This window comes from Gymnogyps californianus, chromosome 18 (assembly GCF_018139145.2).
Source record: "Gymnogyps californianus isolate 813 chromosome 18, ASM1813914v2, whole genome shotgun sequence".
NCBI classification, from domain to species: domain Eukaryota; kingdom Metazoa; phylum Chordata; class Aves; order Accipitriformes; family Cathartidae; genus Gymnogyps; species Gymnogyps californianus.
In genome coordinates this window covers 889,405-903,110 of record NC_059488.1, presented here as the reverse complement: position 1 = coordinate 903,110, position 13,706 = coordinate 889,405, and the positions used below count along the sequence as shown (strand labels likewise).

General features: G+C 57.7%; 1 protein-coding gene across 1 annotated transcript; it reads left to right on the top strand.

Annotated features, from left to right (window-relative positions):
• The first annotated feature begins 159 nt into the window (after window positions 1-159).
• Window positions 160-661, top strand: TMEM203 (transmembrane protein 203). Its single transcript, XM_050908019.1, has one exon. It carries the CDS (start codon window positions 223-225, stop codon window positions 631-633), a length of 411 nt encoding a protein of 136 aa, XP_050763976.1. The 5' UTR covers window positions 160-222; the 3' UTR covers window positions 634-661.
• Window positions 662-13,706: the final 13,045 nt, after the last annotated feature.

Sequence of the window (13,706 nt, the reverse complement as noted above, 5' to 3'; positions counted from 1 at the left end):
CTCCGGCCCCACCGCAGGCCCTACCGTGCACCGTCCCTACCCCGCTGCTTCCGCTTACGTCACCCGCTAGCGACGCCCCCCCTGCGCACGTCATCAGCCTGCGCCGCCCTAGGCCTGGCGGGGCGCGGCTGAGGCGCCGGGGCCGGGGGGTATCGTTACCGGGTTCCCCCCCCCGCCCCGTCCCCCGCAGGCAGCGCCCATGTCCCCGCGGTGTTCGGGACGATGCTGTTCTCCCTGCGGGAGCTGGTGCAGTGGTTGGGCTTCGCCACCTTCGAGATCTTCCTGCACGGCCTGGCCCTGCTGGCTTTCTCGGTGCTCCTCGTCCTGAAGGTGGACGGCGAGGCCTCGGCGCTCTCCTGGTGGGTCGTCTTCGTCCCCTTCTTCGCCGCCGACGGCCTCAGCACCTACTTCACCACCATCGTGTCGGTACGGCTCTTCCAGGACGGTGAGAAGCGCCTGGCCGTGCTGCGGCTCTTCTGGATCCTCACCATCCTCAGCCTCAAGTTTGTCTTTGAGATGCTGCTGTGCCAGAAGCTGGTGGAGCACACCCGGGAGCTCTGGTACGGGCTCATCATGTCGCCCGTCTTCATCCTCCTCCAGCTGCTCATGATCCGAGCCTGCCGGGTGAACTGACGGCGAGGGAGCGGGCTGCGCGTCGCTGCCCTCGCCCCGGCCGGGGACGTGCCTGGCTCACCGGGGAGCCCTGGACTCGTAGCGACGCTCATCGGGCTTTTCCCCATCTTTATTTCTGTAGAGAGTGGTAGGTGGCAGGCTACACACGTCCGCTTCTACGAGAGGAAGGGTCTGTAAGCACGCTGCTGTGTTGTATAGCATCGTGTTTCTTCGAAAGATCCTTTTGTGCCGCATCCTTATTTCAGTTCACTCAGCTCTTGGTGTTAAAGTATCCTGCCCTGTAAGCACTGTTTGATATGCCAGTTATTTTATTTTAAAATAAAAATGCATGGAAGGAGTAGTTTTTATTTATAAAGTTCTTTTTCCCTAGAAAGCATTTGTACCTAAAACTGCTGCGTGGAGAACGGGAGTCACCAGGAGGTTGGTTGGTTGCTGTAGATATCCTCGTACGCCCCAGAGCGCTGCCAGCCCGCAGCGCCTCGGCTGCTGCCTCGCCTGCCCTGCCCTGCCTGAGGCCACGCTTGTAACGATGCGCTGGCTTCCGCAGCAAAGCTGATTTATTTCTATCATCTGTCCTCTCGCTGCCCTGAGCACTTCGTGCCTTCAGTGCGCTGGCAGGGTTTTAAGGGGCTGCACTCTGAGTCAGAGAGAACTGATGTGTGTCTTTTTGAGCAGAAACGTGGTTTTTTTCTTTGTATTTCAGATCCATTCCCTAAATATCGAGATGGGGGTGTTGGGAGGGCAAGGCCCGGGGACAGGAGTATGCACGGCTGATGCTGGTTGTGAAGGAGGGGGGGTCTCACTGAACCCCAGCTTTGATGTGAAACACTGTCCTCAGACCCCCAGAAAGCGTGAGTAATTCAGCATTCCTCGGGGACGTGCGGATCAGCGTGTTAAATGCCAATGTCACGGGGGACTCCCAGCGCCAAAGACACCTCGGCGTCACTTGTGTTCGGCTCCCACCACGAGGGTGTTGGGAACGGTGGATCTGCCCCTCGCCTCTCTGCGAGACGTCGAGTGTGGCTTTGGAGGCCAGGCCCAGAGGACTGGTCTCCTCCTGACACCGAGTTTTACAGACCTTTGTACTCTGTTGATGATGTTGACTCTGACGAAACATCTGGTAGCCAGGGCTTCCCCTCCAACCCCAGCTGCTCCCTGGCCCATCCCTGTCTTTGCCCTGTCTACCCAGCTCCTCCTGGCACCACCCTCTCTCCGCTGCTGCTCTCGGGATCTGTTTCATGCAGGTAGGATCTTGAGATGGAGAACTGCTGTATAGCCGGCTCTTCAGTTCAGAGTCGCTCAGCAGAGGCCCGAGGAGCACCAGGAACGTGTTCGTGGGTCTGATCTCCCCTGTGAGATGCTCTGATGGCAATGAAACAAGCGGCTGCTCCTTTTCTCTCTGGAACGCGGATGGGAACTGCGAGGAAGTTTCCCCTAGGTGACCATGGTTGTCCCTTTGTGCTGCTGCTGGCTCATCCGGGCTGTCATGGACCAGCAGTGGGAGAACCAGCGGCCTGGTCCGGCAGGATCCATAAGCTGACGCAGATTTAGCCCAGACTGGGCCATACTGGGGCTTAGCCCCTGATGTGCGGTGTGACCTGCTCCCCACCAGCCTCCGTTCAGGTGGGACCTGGCTCCAGCCCTGGCTCCGTGTCCCCAGTGACTCGAGACGGCCCGTCCTAGGCTGGCGCCAGGGTCGGGTGCTGGAGGTACAGGATGGGAGCACCCATTTTGCTCAGTCCTTGCACACCCTTAGATGGCGCTGGGCCCCAAGCCCTGGGACCTGCCTCACAGGAGCTCCTCCGCTCCTGCTTCACCTTGTGATGTGGTTTTCCAGGGCTCGGCGTCACCAAGGTGCAGCCATGATGCCCCCAGGTGCTCCTCTGGTCTGCCCGCTTGGAGCCAGCCGTTTGCTCACACGGGCCGAGCTACGGCAAATCAAGGACACGTCATCTGGGAGGAGGGCGGCCGGCTGCTCCTTGCCTGCTTCCACCTCACACCAGTGTGAGTTCATCCCCGCTCTCGGTGTCCCCGTGCCGTGGTTGTACCCACAACGCGCCCGGTCGCTCTCAGTGCAGAGGCCATGGATGTTGCGTCACCTGCAGCCGCAGATACTGTGTCACCAGCAGCCACGGAGTCACTGGTGTGGGTCCGGGGAGGGTGAGGGCTGGGGTAAGGGGCAATGGGGGTGAGAGCAGGGGAGCGAGGCTGGGGCAGGGTGGGCGGACAGCCAGTGTCTGCTGACAGACGTGAAGAACCAGAGCCACAGAGGGTGGGAGACACGGTCGGTGAAGGCGGAGAGGAGCAGGAAGAGCAGCAAAGCCTCTGAGTCAGGAGGGGACACTCACTGAGATGCCCTGGGGACTGATCGGTGCCTTTGGACTCTCCCACAGCTCCCCAACCACCCAGCTAATTAAACCAAAGAAGGGGCAAACCAGGAAAAAAAAAAAAAAAAGATCAAACGAATGCATCCTTCAGCCTCGCTGCAACACTTTGCAGAGGAACAGGGCAGTTTCCTGCTGCTGAGCCCTGGCAGGGCTTGCCCGGGACTGTCAGCCCCCACCTAGCAAACAGCCGTGTCACTGGGGCGTGGTGCTCGACACGGGGGGGGACACGATGCCACATCCACCTGCATGCCACCGAGCTTGCCTGCAAGTGGCTTTTCCAGAATTTTGCAGCTGCCTTGGGGAAGAGCCAGCAACTGGCGTTTCCCAGCTCTGCTCCTCCGAGGTAAGGCAAGCTCCCAGCTGCGTTTGGGGACGCAGGGGCGGCACGTTGCCGAACTGCGGCACTCGGGGTGCTGCCCTGATGGGGGTGTGGGGGCTGCCTGCATGGCCGGGGGCGGTGGGGATTGCCTGGCAGCCAGGACCAGCCGTATCCCTTCCCGGGATTCCCTCCTCGTGCAAAGCAGTCACCCACTGTGCCCAGGACCACCGAGTCCTGCAACAAAACTTCCTGGGGCATTTGCCCTCGCATCCCAGCAGTGCGCAGTTCTGGCACACCAGCCTGTGGCCGGGGCGATGTGGCCATGCAAAACTCCTTCTGGGAGCATCCCCCTCGGTGAAATCCTGCTGGACCTTCCGCCAGCTGACACGGCTTGAGGGGACAGACCCTGACACTCATCCCCTGCCCGGTGCAAGCCATGGGGTCCCTGGCACTCCCTGGCATGGGAAGGGAGGCTCCTCAAGTCTTGAGCCAGCAGACTCTTTTACATGCTGGAAAATGCTCTGGCAAAGATAAAAATCTCACCTCTGGGTTTATTTTTGTTGCTGCGGCGGGTGAGTTGGGTATCGCTGCCAGCTGGGCCTTTCCCAAACCCAACTGCAGCTCCTCGGCTGAAAGCATGCGTTAGGGGAGTGCCTTGGCTTGCTCCCAGTCCGGAGGGTTGGCCCTGTGGATACGCTGGGGGAGCAGTGTGGCTTCCCTATGCTGATGCTGTGGACCCCGGTGGGTACCCCAGCCCCGCACCCCTCTGAACCCCAGGGCCAGTAGGGAAGGAGCCTCCTCCGCACAGCCCGGCCTGGGTGCCGAACCAACATCACCCTGATAGAGGGACAGTACCGGCCCTGGCTGTCACCCCGCTCCATGTGTCCCAGCTCCTGCTGGGACAGGAGAAGCTCTTGGAGAGACATCTGAAATTGGGGAAGGCTAGGCTGGAGGGAGATGAAGCTGGTGCCATCATGTCCATATGGCTTCTCCAGAGCAGAGCCCAGCCTAGGACAGCTCGGCTGGGCTTCATGCACGAGAAGGACAAGGGTCTGGCAGGACCTGAGCTACCACAGGGGCATGAGGGCTCCTAAAGGAGACAGTCGGGAATGGGTGGTCCCAGGGACCTCCATCTCCACCTCCATCCCGACACGGGCAGCAGCTGGGGGCTGTGTGACCTCCTCAGTGCGGTGGTGGCTTTAGCATCCCAGTGCGGTGGATGGCTCCCAGTCAGGAGCTGGGAGCTACTTCGCTGGAAGGACCCTGGGGTCATAGTTCGAGCAGTGCCCTGCCTCGTCCAGGGCTCGTGGGAACAGAAGCCACCGTATGAGGGCAAGGCTGTGAGAAGAGCAGCCACCCGTCCACGGGGGTGGCTGAGAGGAGGATGGTGTGGGAGAACGAGAAAAGGACCGGGCTGGGGGGTGATGTTTGTCCAACACAGACAAGCTGGTGCTGGGAGATGTGGAGCTACCGGACTGGGTGACACAGTTGGTGCCACGGCTTGGCAGGTGAGCCCTGGGACCTGGAGGTGGGCTGTGTCTCCGTTGTGGTTCCCTCATGCGGAGATAGCTGGAACTGCCCCAAAAGTAAAGCCAAGTCTTGCAAGCCCTAACTGGGAGCAGCTGCTGACCACCCGCAGGTCCCCGTGGAAGGGTCAGGGGAGCAGGGAACGACGATGGGCAGTTGGTCAGCCTGTTCCTGCCTCAAATTCTCATACTGGGACTAAAAACCTGCTAAACTGGGTAAGATGCCTCCAAATACCTCTCGACGCAGATGCCAGCCGCAGTCCTGTTTCAGCTGGGCTGGCTGGCTTTTGCTGTTATCATGATTGGCAGCTGTCACTCATTTCAGATGAGGCTTTGTGAGGTGAGGGTTGAAGTCCAGGTCCCTTCTTGCCATGTGCTCGGGTTGTGTGCCGGGGACTCGAGCCACCCAGCACCTCCCCAGCCACCGGGGAGAAACAGCCTAATTTTAGTTGGGCTTTAAGGCTGAGCACGACCATCTTCAATATCTGCCCATCATCTGCTGTAAGCCCGTCCCTGTGAGGGGGCTGGATGCGGAGAAAGGCAGATTTGTCCTTGGTTGCCCCAAAACGCTGCGCAGAGCCTGGGCTTGTGCTTTGGGAACCCTCTGTCTCACAAAGGTGGTCGCCCCACGGTGCCCACCCAGCAGTGCTGGGGGCACAGGGCACGATGTGCTGCCGTCTTGCAGGACTCCCGGCTGGAGAGAGGAAGATGTTAGTGCTGAGCAGGGACTGAAAACGCTGGGTATTTCTCCGGCCGGGCTCCAGCGATGGTGCCAAGCCCGTACAGCAGGTCTGCGGTGTGCGCTGGGCATCTGGGGCTCCTGGCAGCTCATGTCTGGGCTTGTCTCAGCAATTTGACCCCCAAAGGTTCAGGTTTGTGGGTGGGACAAAGCCTTTGCTAGAGCATCTCCATCACCTGCTCTCCATGGTTGAAAATCTTCGCCCTTTTGCGATGCTCTTTGCAGAGGGTTTGTAATCCTGGCAGCAAGCCTGGCTGATTTATTTTTTAACCTTTCATTTTCATACACGCCAGCAAAAGACAGCTTAAGCAAAAACAACTGTTGCTCAAAAAGCAGCTCTTAACTGGAGAGCTCCCCTCTTCCAGCTGCCTCTGGCCACTCTCACCATCCCTTCTCCCACACTGCCCATCCCAGATGTTGTCTGTGGATCAGACACATCCAGTCCATGGATGCTTACCACCAAACGGAGCAGAAAGTAGCTTCACCCCTGGGTGCTCAGGGGTCGGTTAGACAACTCCCTTCCCATCTCCAAAGCACCTACCTCCCCTTTATCAGCCCGTGCCTTCAGCTGCATCTTTGCTGCTCAAGGACACAGGGACCATGGCCAAGACATGCATGCAAGGAAACCAGGGGTGGGGGAGCGTCTTTCAGAGGGTTCTAAAGTCAAGAGCAAGGCACCAAGATCGGAAAGGATCATTTTGGTTTATCATTTGTGGAAGAAGTAGAGACAACACGTAGGCATCAGGATTGGAAATTACATGATGTCCTGGATAGTGGCTGACTTTAGTGACCCCAGGATTCGTCTCGCATTAGCTGTATTGGCTTTTACAGCCTGCCTTGGGGTGGAGCTGAGACCCAGTGACCATCGGGAAGCTGCTGGCTGCAGGCAGGTCTCCAGCCACGCCAGGGCTGCCCACGCCTTGGTTTTTCTTGTGGCTTTGATGATAACTTTCATATGCTGAAAGCATTCACAGCCAAAACACTAACTCCACAGCCAGCTCGCACCCAGGCATGTCTTTTAGGAAATGGCCTGATTCATGCAAGTGAAAGTTAGATTTTTATCGCTAAATTGGCTGAAACACGTTTCAAATCACCGCTGCCCAAGAGCCTCCTCTGTGCTGGCTCTAACACTCGGGTCACTCCAAAGACTTACAAAGTACTTTGTGGTGCAAGACCCCCTAAACCCCCCTGCAGCCGGGGTCCCTGCTCCTTGCGGCTGCCCCCCCTGGTGCGTCAGCCGTGCTGGGGGCAGAGCTGGCTTCAGCCTGGGCGGCGGGTGAGGCTGAACGCATGGCTGAGCTGGAAGCCAGCCGTTGCAGGCTGCTCTAGCGCGCCTCAGCAGCATCCCGGCACCCTTGAACAGGGCTTTACAAGCAGCATGTTTGTGCCTTGAAGGGAGAAGGCTCCATAGTTCCTCCTCTGCCCCAGAGCCGCCCAGACCACCACCCTGACTGCCTCGACCACGTCCATTGCTGGTGTGGTCCTCGTGCCACGCAGTGCTCTCAGTCGCTTGCTGCTTTTCTTGCTTTTTTATTTAGCACTTCCGAACAGCAATGGGAACCTTAACCCCACCTGGCTTGCCAGCGCTGGTGCATCCCTGTGTCTAGGGAGAGCCTGGCTGGCAGTTTGGGGTGGCAAAAGCAACATTTGCAGCAGAGCAGGTCCTCTGGTGACTTCCTCCACCAGCAGTACACGGGCTTCACGTGGTGAGTGCCGACACTGAATCATGGCCTGGGATGTGGTAACAGTGTGGTCTGGTTATCTCACACACAAACTCTAATTCCTTTCACCAAGATAAGAGGCTTGGCTGCCTGTGCCAGGTCAGTCCTGCTGGGAAAATGAGAGAAGCCTGGCAGCCCTGCCAAGAACAGCCGCTTGGCCCTGCCTGTAGGGAGAGGAGCGGTGGGTCACCCCTGCCTGGGGCTGCCTCCACGTGTGCTCCTGTCGTGGTTTAACCCCAGCCAGCAGCTAAGCACCACGCAGCCCCTTCCCCTTCCCAGTGGGGTGGGGAGGAGGGAAAAAAAAGGTAAAACTCATGGGTTGAGAAAAGAACAGTTTAATAACTAAAGTAAAATAAAATACACTACTACTACTACTAATAATAATAATATAATAATAATTGTAATGAAAAGGAATATAACAAAGGAAAAAAAAGAAATAACACCTAAGAAAAGACAAGTGATGCACAATGCAATTGCTCACCACCCGCTAACCGATGCCCGAGCAGCGATCCGTGCCTCCCAGCCAACTCCCCCCTGTTTATGGGCATGACGTTCCATGGTATGGAATAGCCCTTTGGCTAGTTGGGGTCAGCTGTCCTGGCCGTGCTCCCTCCCAGCTCCTTGCACACCTGCTTGCTGGCAGAGCATGGGAAACTGAAAAGTCCTTGGCTTAAGATAAGCGCTACTTAGCAACAACTAAACCATCAGCATGTTATCAACATCATTCTCACACTAAATCCAAAACCCAGCACTGTACCGGCTACTAAGAAGAAAATTAACTCTATCCCAGCCAAAACCAGGACAGCTCCCCTTGGAGCTGTGGACATGCCTGTAGTCCAGCTTTCCAGCTCTTCCTGAATCCTCCTAATTTAGCTTAGTTTTGTTGCTTTTTTTAATAAGCTTTTGTGTCAGAGATGTGTCTTACTGGCGTGTAGGCAATGGCACACTGCAGCTCTCTTAGCTCAGCTTCTAACTGCTGGGAACATTGGGACAAGCAGTCAAAAAGTTATTGGAGAGCACCTAGAAAATGAAGAGATAAGTAGTGTTTCACCTAGATTTGTCAAGAAACCATGCTACCCCAATCTGACACCCTTCTCTTATGGGTGACAGCCACTCGGGAGATGAGAGAGGGCAAGCAGAAGGTATGCTTAGGAAGGGTCACGTTCAGAGTGGCTGGGCCAGCTGCTGGGTCGGTGGGATCCAGAGGTGGCTTAGGGGTGTCCCTGGCTAATGGCCAATGTGTGCAAATGCAAGTGTCATCCTATAAGCACACCGATGCCCTGAGCTGCTGCAGCCCCAGTTTCAGGGTTGGTGTTCCCAGGACTTCATCTATAACTTCTATGGAATAATTTAGAGAGTTGGTAAGGCTGCAGTTGAAAGCACAGGTCCATTTTGAGTCACCACTCTTGCAACGATGTGATGAGAAGTGTGGAGCAAGTGCTGAAAGCCCAGAGAGGAGCACCCAGGGCGGCGGGGGCACGAGGAGGAGGAAAGGCTGAAGGGAGGGAGGCTGCAGCAAAGGTGACCTCCCTGGAGCAGCTTCTCAGAAGCTTTGCTGAGACTTTGAGGAGAGAGAGGTGTTACAGAGTGGCACAGCCCGGAGACATGAGATGACCTAGCAGGGAGCAAGGCAATACGCTGTGGCGGGGGAGCTGTCTCCATCATGGCCCCAGCTGCCCTTGTCCAAACCAGTTTGGCAGCTCAAGGGAGACCTCCCATAGGCAAAGGGTTTCCTGGTTTCCTGCAAATATCCTCCAGCGTTTGCTGAGGGACACCTCCATCACCTCACCGTTTCACCTTCTGCCTTGTTTCCTTATGGCCCTGTTGATTGCATTGGAGGCAGTCAAGCATCTCCAGAGCCGCTTGCCTCAGTCTCCCTCCTGTGCTGTCCCCAAGTGCTCACTGTGACGCTAGTGAAAGGGAAAATCCTGCCCTAAGGGTGCTTCATCCTCGTTCCCTGTGCTCCCTGATCTCAGGAAGAAAAAACCTTCAGGATGCCCAGGGCCAGAGGAGAGCCCATGCCTGGGGCTCTTGTGAGCCAGATCCGAGACACCCCGACCTCATCTTCCACCTTGGTGCTCTCACCCCCAGGCAACACAGCTGGTGAGCGAGCAACTAACAGCCTCAACCTCCTGGAGCATCCCTCCGCCACGTCCATCCATCCCAGCACACACGGAGCTCATCACCGCAGCGCTGGGCAGCACATCTCCCTCCCAGCAGGGAGCTGGTGCCCATTCCCCAGGCACCCTGCCTTGCAGGACTCAGCCGCCTCCACTGTCAATATCGAATACTGATATTTTTATTGATATCATTAATCTCATGGATCTCACAAGGATGCAGGTGCTGTGCTAAGCCCTATCCGAGCGCTGTGGGAGATGGCCCTGCCCCAGGACTGGCACCCGCTGTGTTGTAGCTGCGCACAGGGAAGGGGAATGGACTGGGGCGTCCGTGGCTGGCACAGGGGCTGGCTCCAGGCACATGTCCCTGACCCAGAGCACCCACAGCTGAGAGGTGGCACCAAGACAGTCGCAGTCAGGGCAATCAGGGCATGTTTAATAATGATGCACACTGGGAAAGATGGTAGGGAGGAAGAAAGGTCTGGTGTGCTATTTGCCAGCTGGGAACAGCAGGCGTGGGCATCCCAAAGGCAGATTTAAATGGCCCCAACTCCACCAGTCTTGCTGGAATCGGACTGGAAGGGAAGGCTGGATCTGGTCCCTGCTGGGACAAGTCGCAGCAAGACCCAAGGTGCTCTGGAAGGAGAACAGGAGGCAGGAGCGGAGACATGGGACCTGCACAGAGCCACTGCCTGCACCTCCCGCAGCCAGAGCTGGGGTGACCTCGTGGTGCAGAAGTTAAACGGCGGCAAATGAGAGACTCTCTTTTGACCCTGAGTCAAGGTGTTTTCCTTTCAGAAGGCACAGGGAAGATGTTAGCCATGGTGGTGATCTCATTTCACAAACACCAGTCATCTCAAAGACTGTCAGTAATGGCTGGGCTCGAACCCCGCAGTCTCCACACCAGCCTGGCAACTTCCTTCTGGGTCTCAAAGAGTCATTTCAAGGGCCACAGACAAAGAAACATATGTCAAAAGCAGATCAAATGGGGGGGGTGTACTCTAGCCATACTTCTCCATAGCAGATTTGTCCACCTGCAGTCAGAAGAATGAGAGGTTGAGGTCACTTTTTCAGTTCCGAGCAAATAGCACATTTAGCTCTCACTGGAGCACATCCCTGAAGGCAAACAGGGCTGGGGCTCATCAGCACCGAGGACCCGAGGGGAGCCACGCGAGAGCGGGTGCTCCTGTGGGCCAGGCACCCCATGGCCCTTCCAGGTCCCGCAATGCTCCACGCTCAGGCACCACGTTGCCCTGAGACCTGGCCCGCGTTGTAGCAGACAGACACCCCTTTGGGTGGGATTGCCTGAAGACAATTGAGGGCCGGACTGTATGTGGCACGGAGACGGGGTGCTGTCACCTTGCCGGAGCCCAGCCGGGGCAGCATTGCCTGGGAGAGGGTGCAGGCATGAGGGGAAACAGCCTTCTCCCTCCCGGAGTGCCAAGGTGGAAGGAGAAGGGGCTGGTGCTTAGCCGGTTCAGCAGGAGGAGGGAAAAGCTAAGGTAATTATCTGATTAGCTAATCAAGGGGCCTCTGTGGGAGCCCATGAAGAGAGCAGGCGTGGGTGCAATAGGGGCTGTGCGCGATGCCGTGTGCTGGGGACGTGATGCAGGTTTGGGAAGACGGTCTCCAGCGAGCCTTTTGCCTGGTCCCATGGGGGCTCACGGGCTCTGCCTCCCCCCGAGCTTGCCGTGCCTCCTCCCAGCCCTAGCTTTCTGTCGCCATACAGTTTTTGCAGGGAGGATTTTGTCAACAAAATTATTAAGCCATTACCTGTGACTTGGCTCAGGAATATCTAGTGTAAACTGAAGAAGTATTACCTTTTATCAGATTTTTTAACTAAACTATTTCTAAGTAATATTACCTCTCCCAGCAAAGCCTCTGTCCTGATTCCCACCCCTGGATCTGCCGTTGTCCACCAGCCCAGCCCGTGGGGGTCCGCAGGACGGCAGAGAGGTCCCAGGAAAGAGGGTGCTGGGAGAATGGGGGTTCCTGGTCCCCCTCGGCCGGGGCAGCTGGGAGTCCTGCAGCTCCTGCTGGGTTTCAGGGAGGAGGCGAGCTACAGCAGGTGGAGGAGCTCCCTTGAAACCAGAGTTTCCTCCAGCCAGCTGCCCAGACCCAGCAGTGCCACATGCCCTCTGCCTGGCCACAGCCCCATCCCGCAGCTCTGCCCCGAGCCCTGCCAGGCCTTCGGCACCCAGACAGGCTGTTTGCTCAAGGAGAGTGCTGGTGAAACTGGTTCTCCTGCTTTTGCACATCCACATTTCCTCCCAAGAGGAAGGTGGACGCTCAGGACCCCAGGAGGTGGATGAAGGGCTCTGGCAGATGGGGTATGTCTCCTGGCCCCACTCATGCCTGCGAGACGTACGGCTGCTGTGCAGGGAACAGACACATCTGCCCATGTTAAAAGGAACCAATGCACCACAAACACTGCTTTCACGGTGAGCAAAGCACTGTCGGGTGCGGTTGCCCATGCTCTGCTCAGTGGTGTCCACGGGGCGCTCTCACCAGCTTGGCCCCGATCTCCAACCCTGTGGAGCTGTGCCCATCTCAGGAGCAGGGCTGAGTCTGGTCCTGCCATCCTTTCTAAGACAACGTCTGTGGAAGGTGGGTGCCTGAGGGCTCCTGCACCTCCAGAGCACTGGGGCTGCTCCAAGGCCCCCTTGGAGTGAACACAGCTCCTCAAGGGACCGGATCCCTGAGGTGGGGCCACAGACCATGGGTGGGATCAGGGGGCCACGTGTCCCTGTGATGGCACACGTCCCCACCTGCCTGAGTGCGTTGTCCCACTCACCACGTTCATGAGGGGTCCGTTGCTCTCAGAAGCTGCAGTGGTGGACCTGGAAGCATTGCAAAGCTTGCATTTGGCATGTGGTTCCAGCTGCACCCCAGTTCCCTACTGGGACAAGCTCCAGTCTGGATGCAGACCTGGGGCACTCCCATTCGTCCCTTCTTTTGGCAGCCCAGGAGACGCTGCCATGCACCATGGCCAGTGGCTACTGTGTCAGCTTAGTCCCAGCAAGGTCTGTCCTTCACTGCCCATGTGCTCACATGGACCAGGGCCGTTCCCGGCTGGGCTTGCCCCAGGCTGGTGGCAGCAGGTTTGCCAAAGGGCTGAGCCTGGCAAAGAGACCCAAATTCCTGGGAACGGAGACAGGAACAGCAGCGCAGACAGTCCCAGTGCCTGCGATGAGCAAAAGGAGTCACTGCAAGCCAAGGGAAATCACAGCTCCCTCCCAGCTGGGAAATCATTACCTGGCCTTCTGGCATGAGAGGCAATTAAGATATTATCACGTAATCTCTGGAACTATTTCTTTACTACAGAAGGATCAGAAAAGTAAACTGAAGAGTTGCTCAGCCCGGGTTTGGAGGCAGGAGCCAGAGGGTTCTGGGTGCACACAGCCACCGCGCAGTGCTGCATGTCCAGGAGGGACCGGGGCCGGTCCGTGCCTCTCTGTCCTGCGTGGGGATGAGTCCCCCTTGCTCAGGACAGCCCTGCCCTGGCTGCTGTGCAGTCAGCGGGGCATTTCCAGACCTGGGAATGTAGCAGACACCCATTCACCCCATTCCAGTGAAACCATATGAGTCGGAAGGTTATGTGTCATGTGGAGGTGGGAATGCAGGAGCGGTGGCACCCTCTGGGCTCCAGGCATCCGCCCCACCGGCACACGAGTCACTGCAAAGGAGATTGCCGTGGGAAGAGGGACTGGCCTGGAGGTCTGAGCCCCGGCCGGCCGGCAGCAGGCTACGGCACAGGCACCCAGCTCGGTGCAAGCTGCAGATAGCTGTGACCTGAGACAGAGAGCACCCGGGGACTGCTGCACCCCCCATTTCACTGGGTGGTACTTTCAGTGCACACAGCCAGACCTCTGAAACCACCATCCCTCCAGCCACAGGGAAAGGTGCTCCGGGAAGGTTGCATGCAATGAGGGCTCCCCAGCACGCATTTCCCTTCTGGCATCGCTGTGTTTGACTCAGCTGAGATAAGGCAGCTGGGAACTGAATCTTTCCATCGAGATTGCCCTGTGATAGCCCTGGCAGCCTCTTATCAGGGAGATGAATCAGCAGGAAGCAGCTTCGCTCTATTGCCCAGAGAGAGCAGGTCCCCACATCCACCAGCCCTCCCAGTCCCAGGGCAGGGGTGCCGGGGCTCTGGGGCTGGGGTGTGGTACCCTGCCTGCACCGCTGAGCCTCGAACGCGGGCCCGGAGTGATGGGAGGCTTCTGGCAGAGCTGGGGGCTGTGAGGACCGCAGTCCTCCCCAC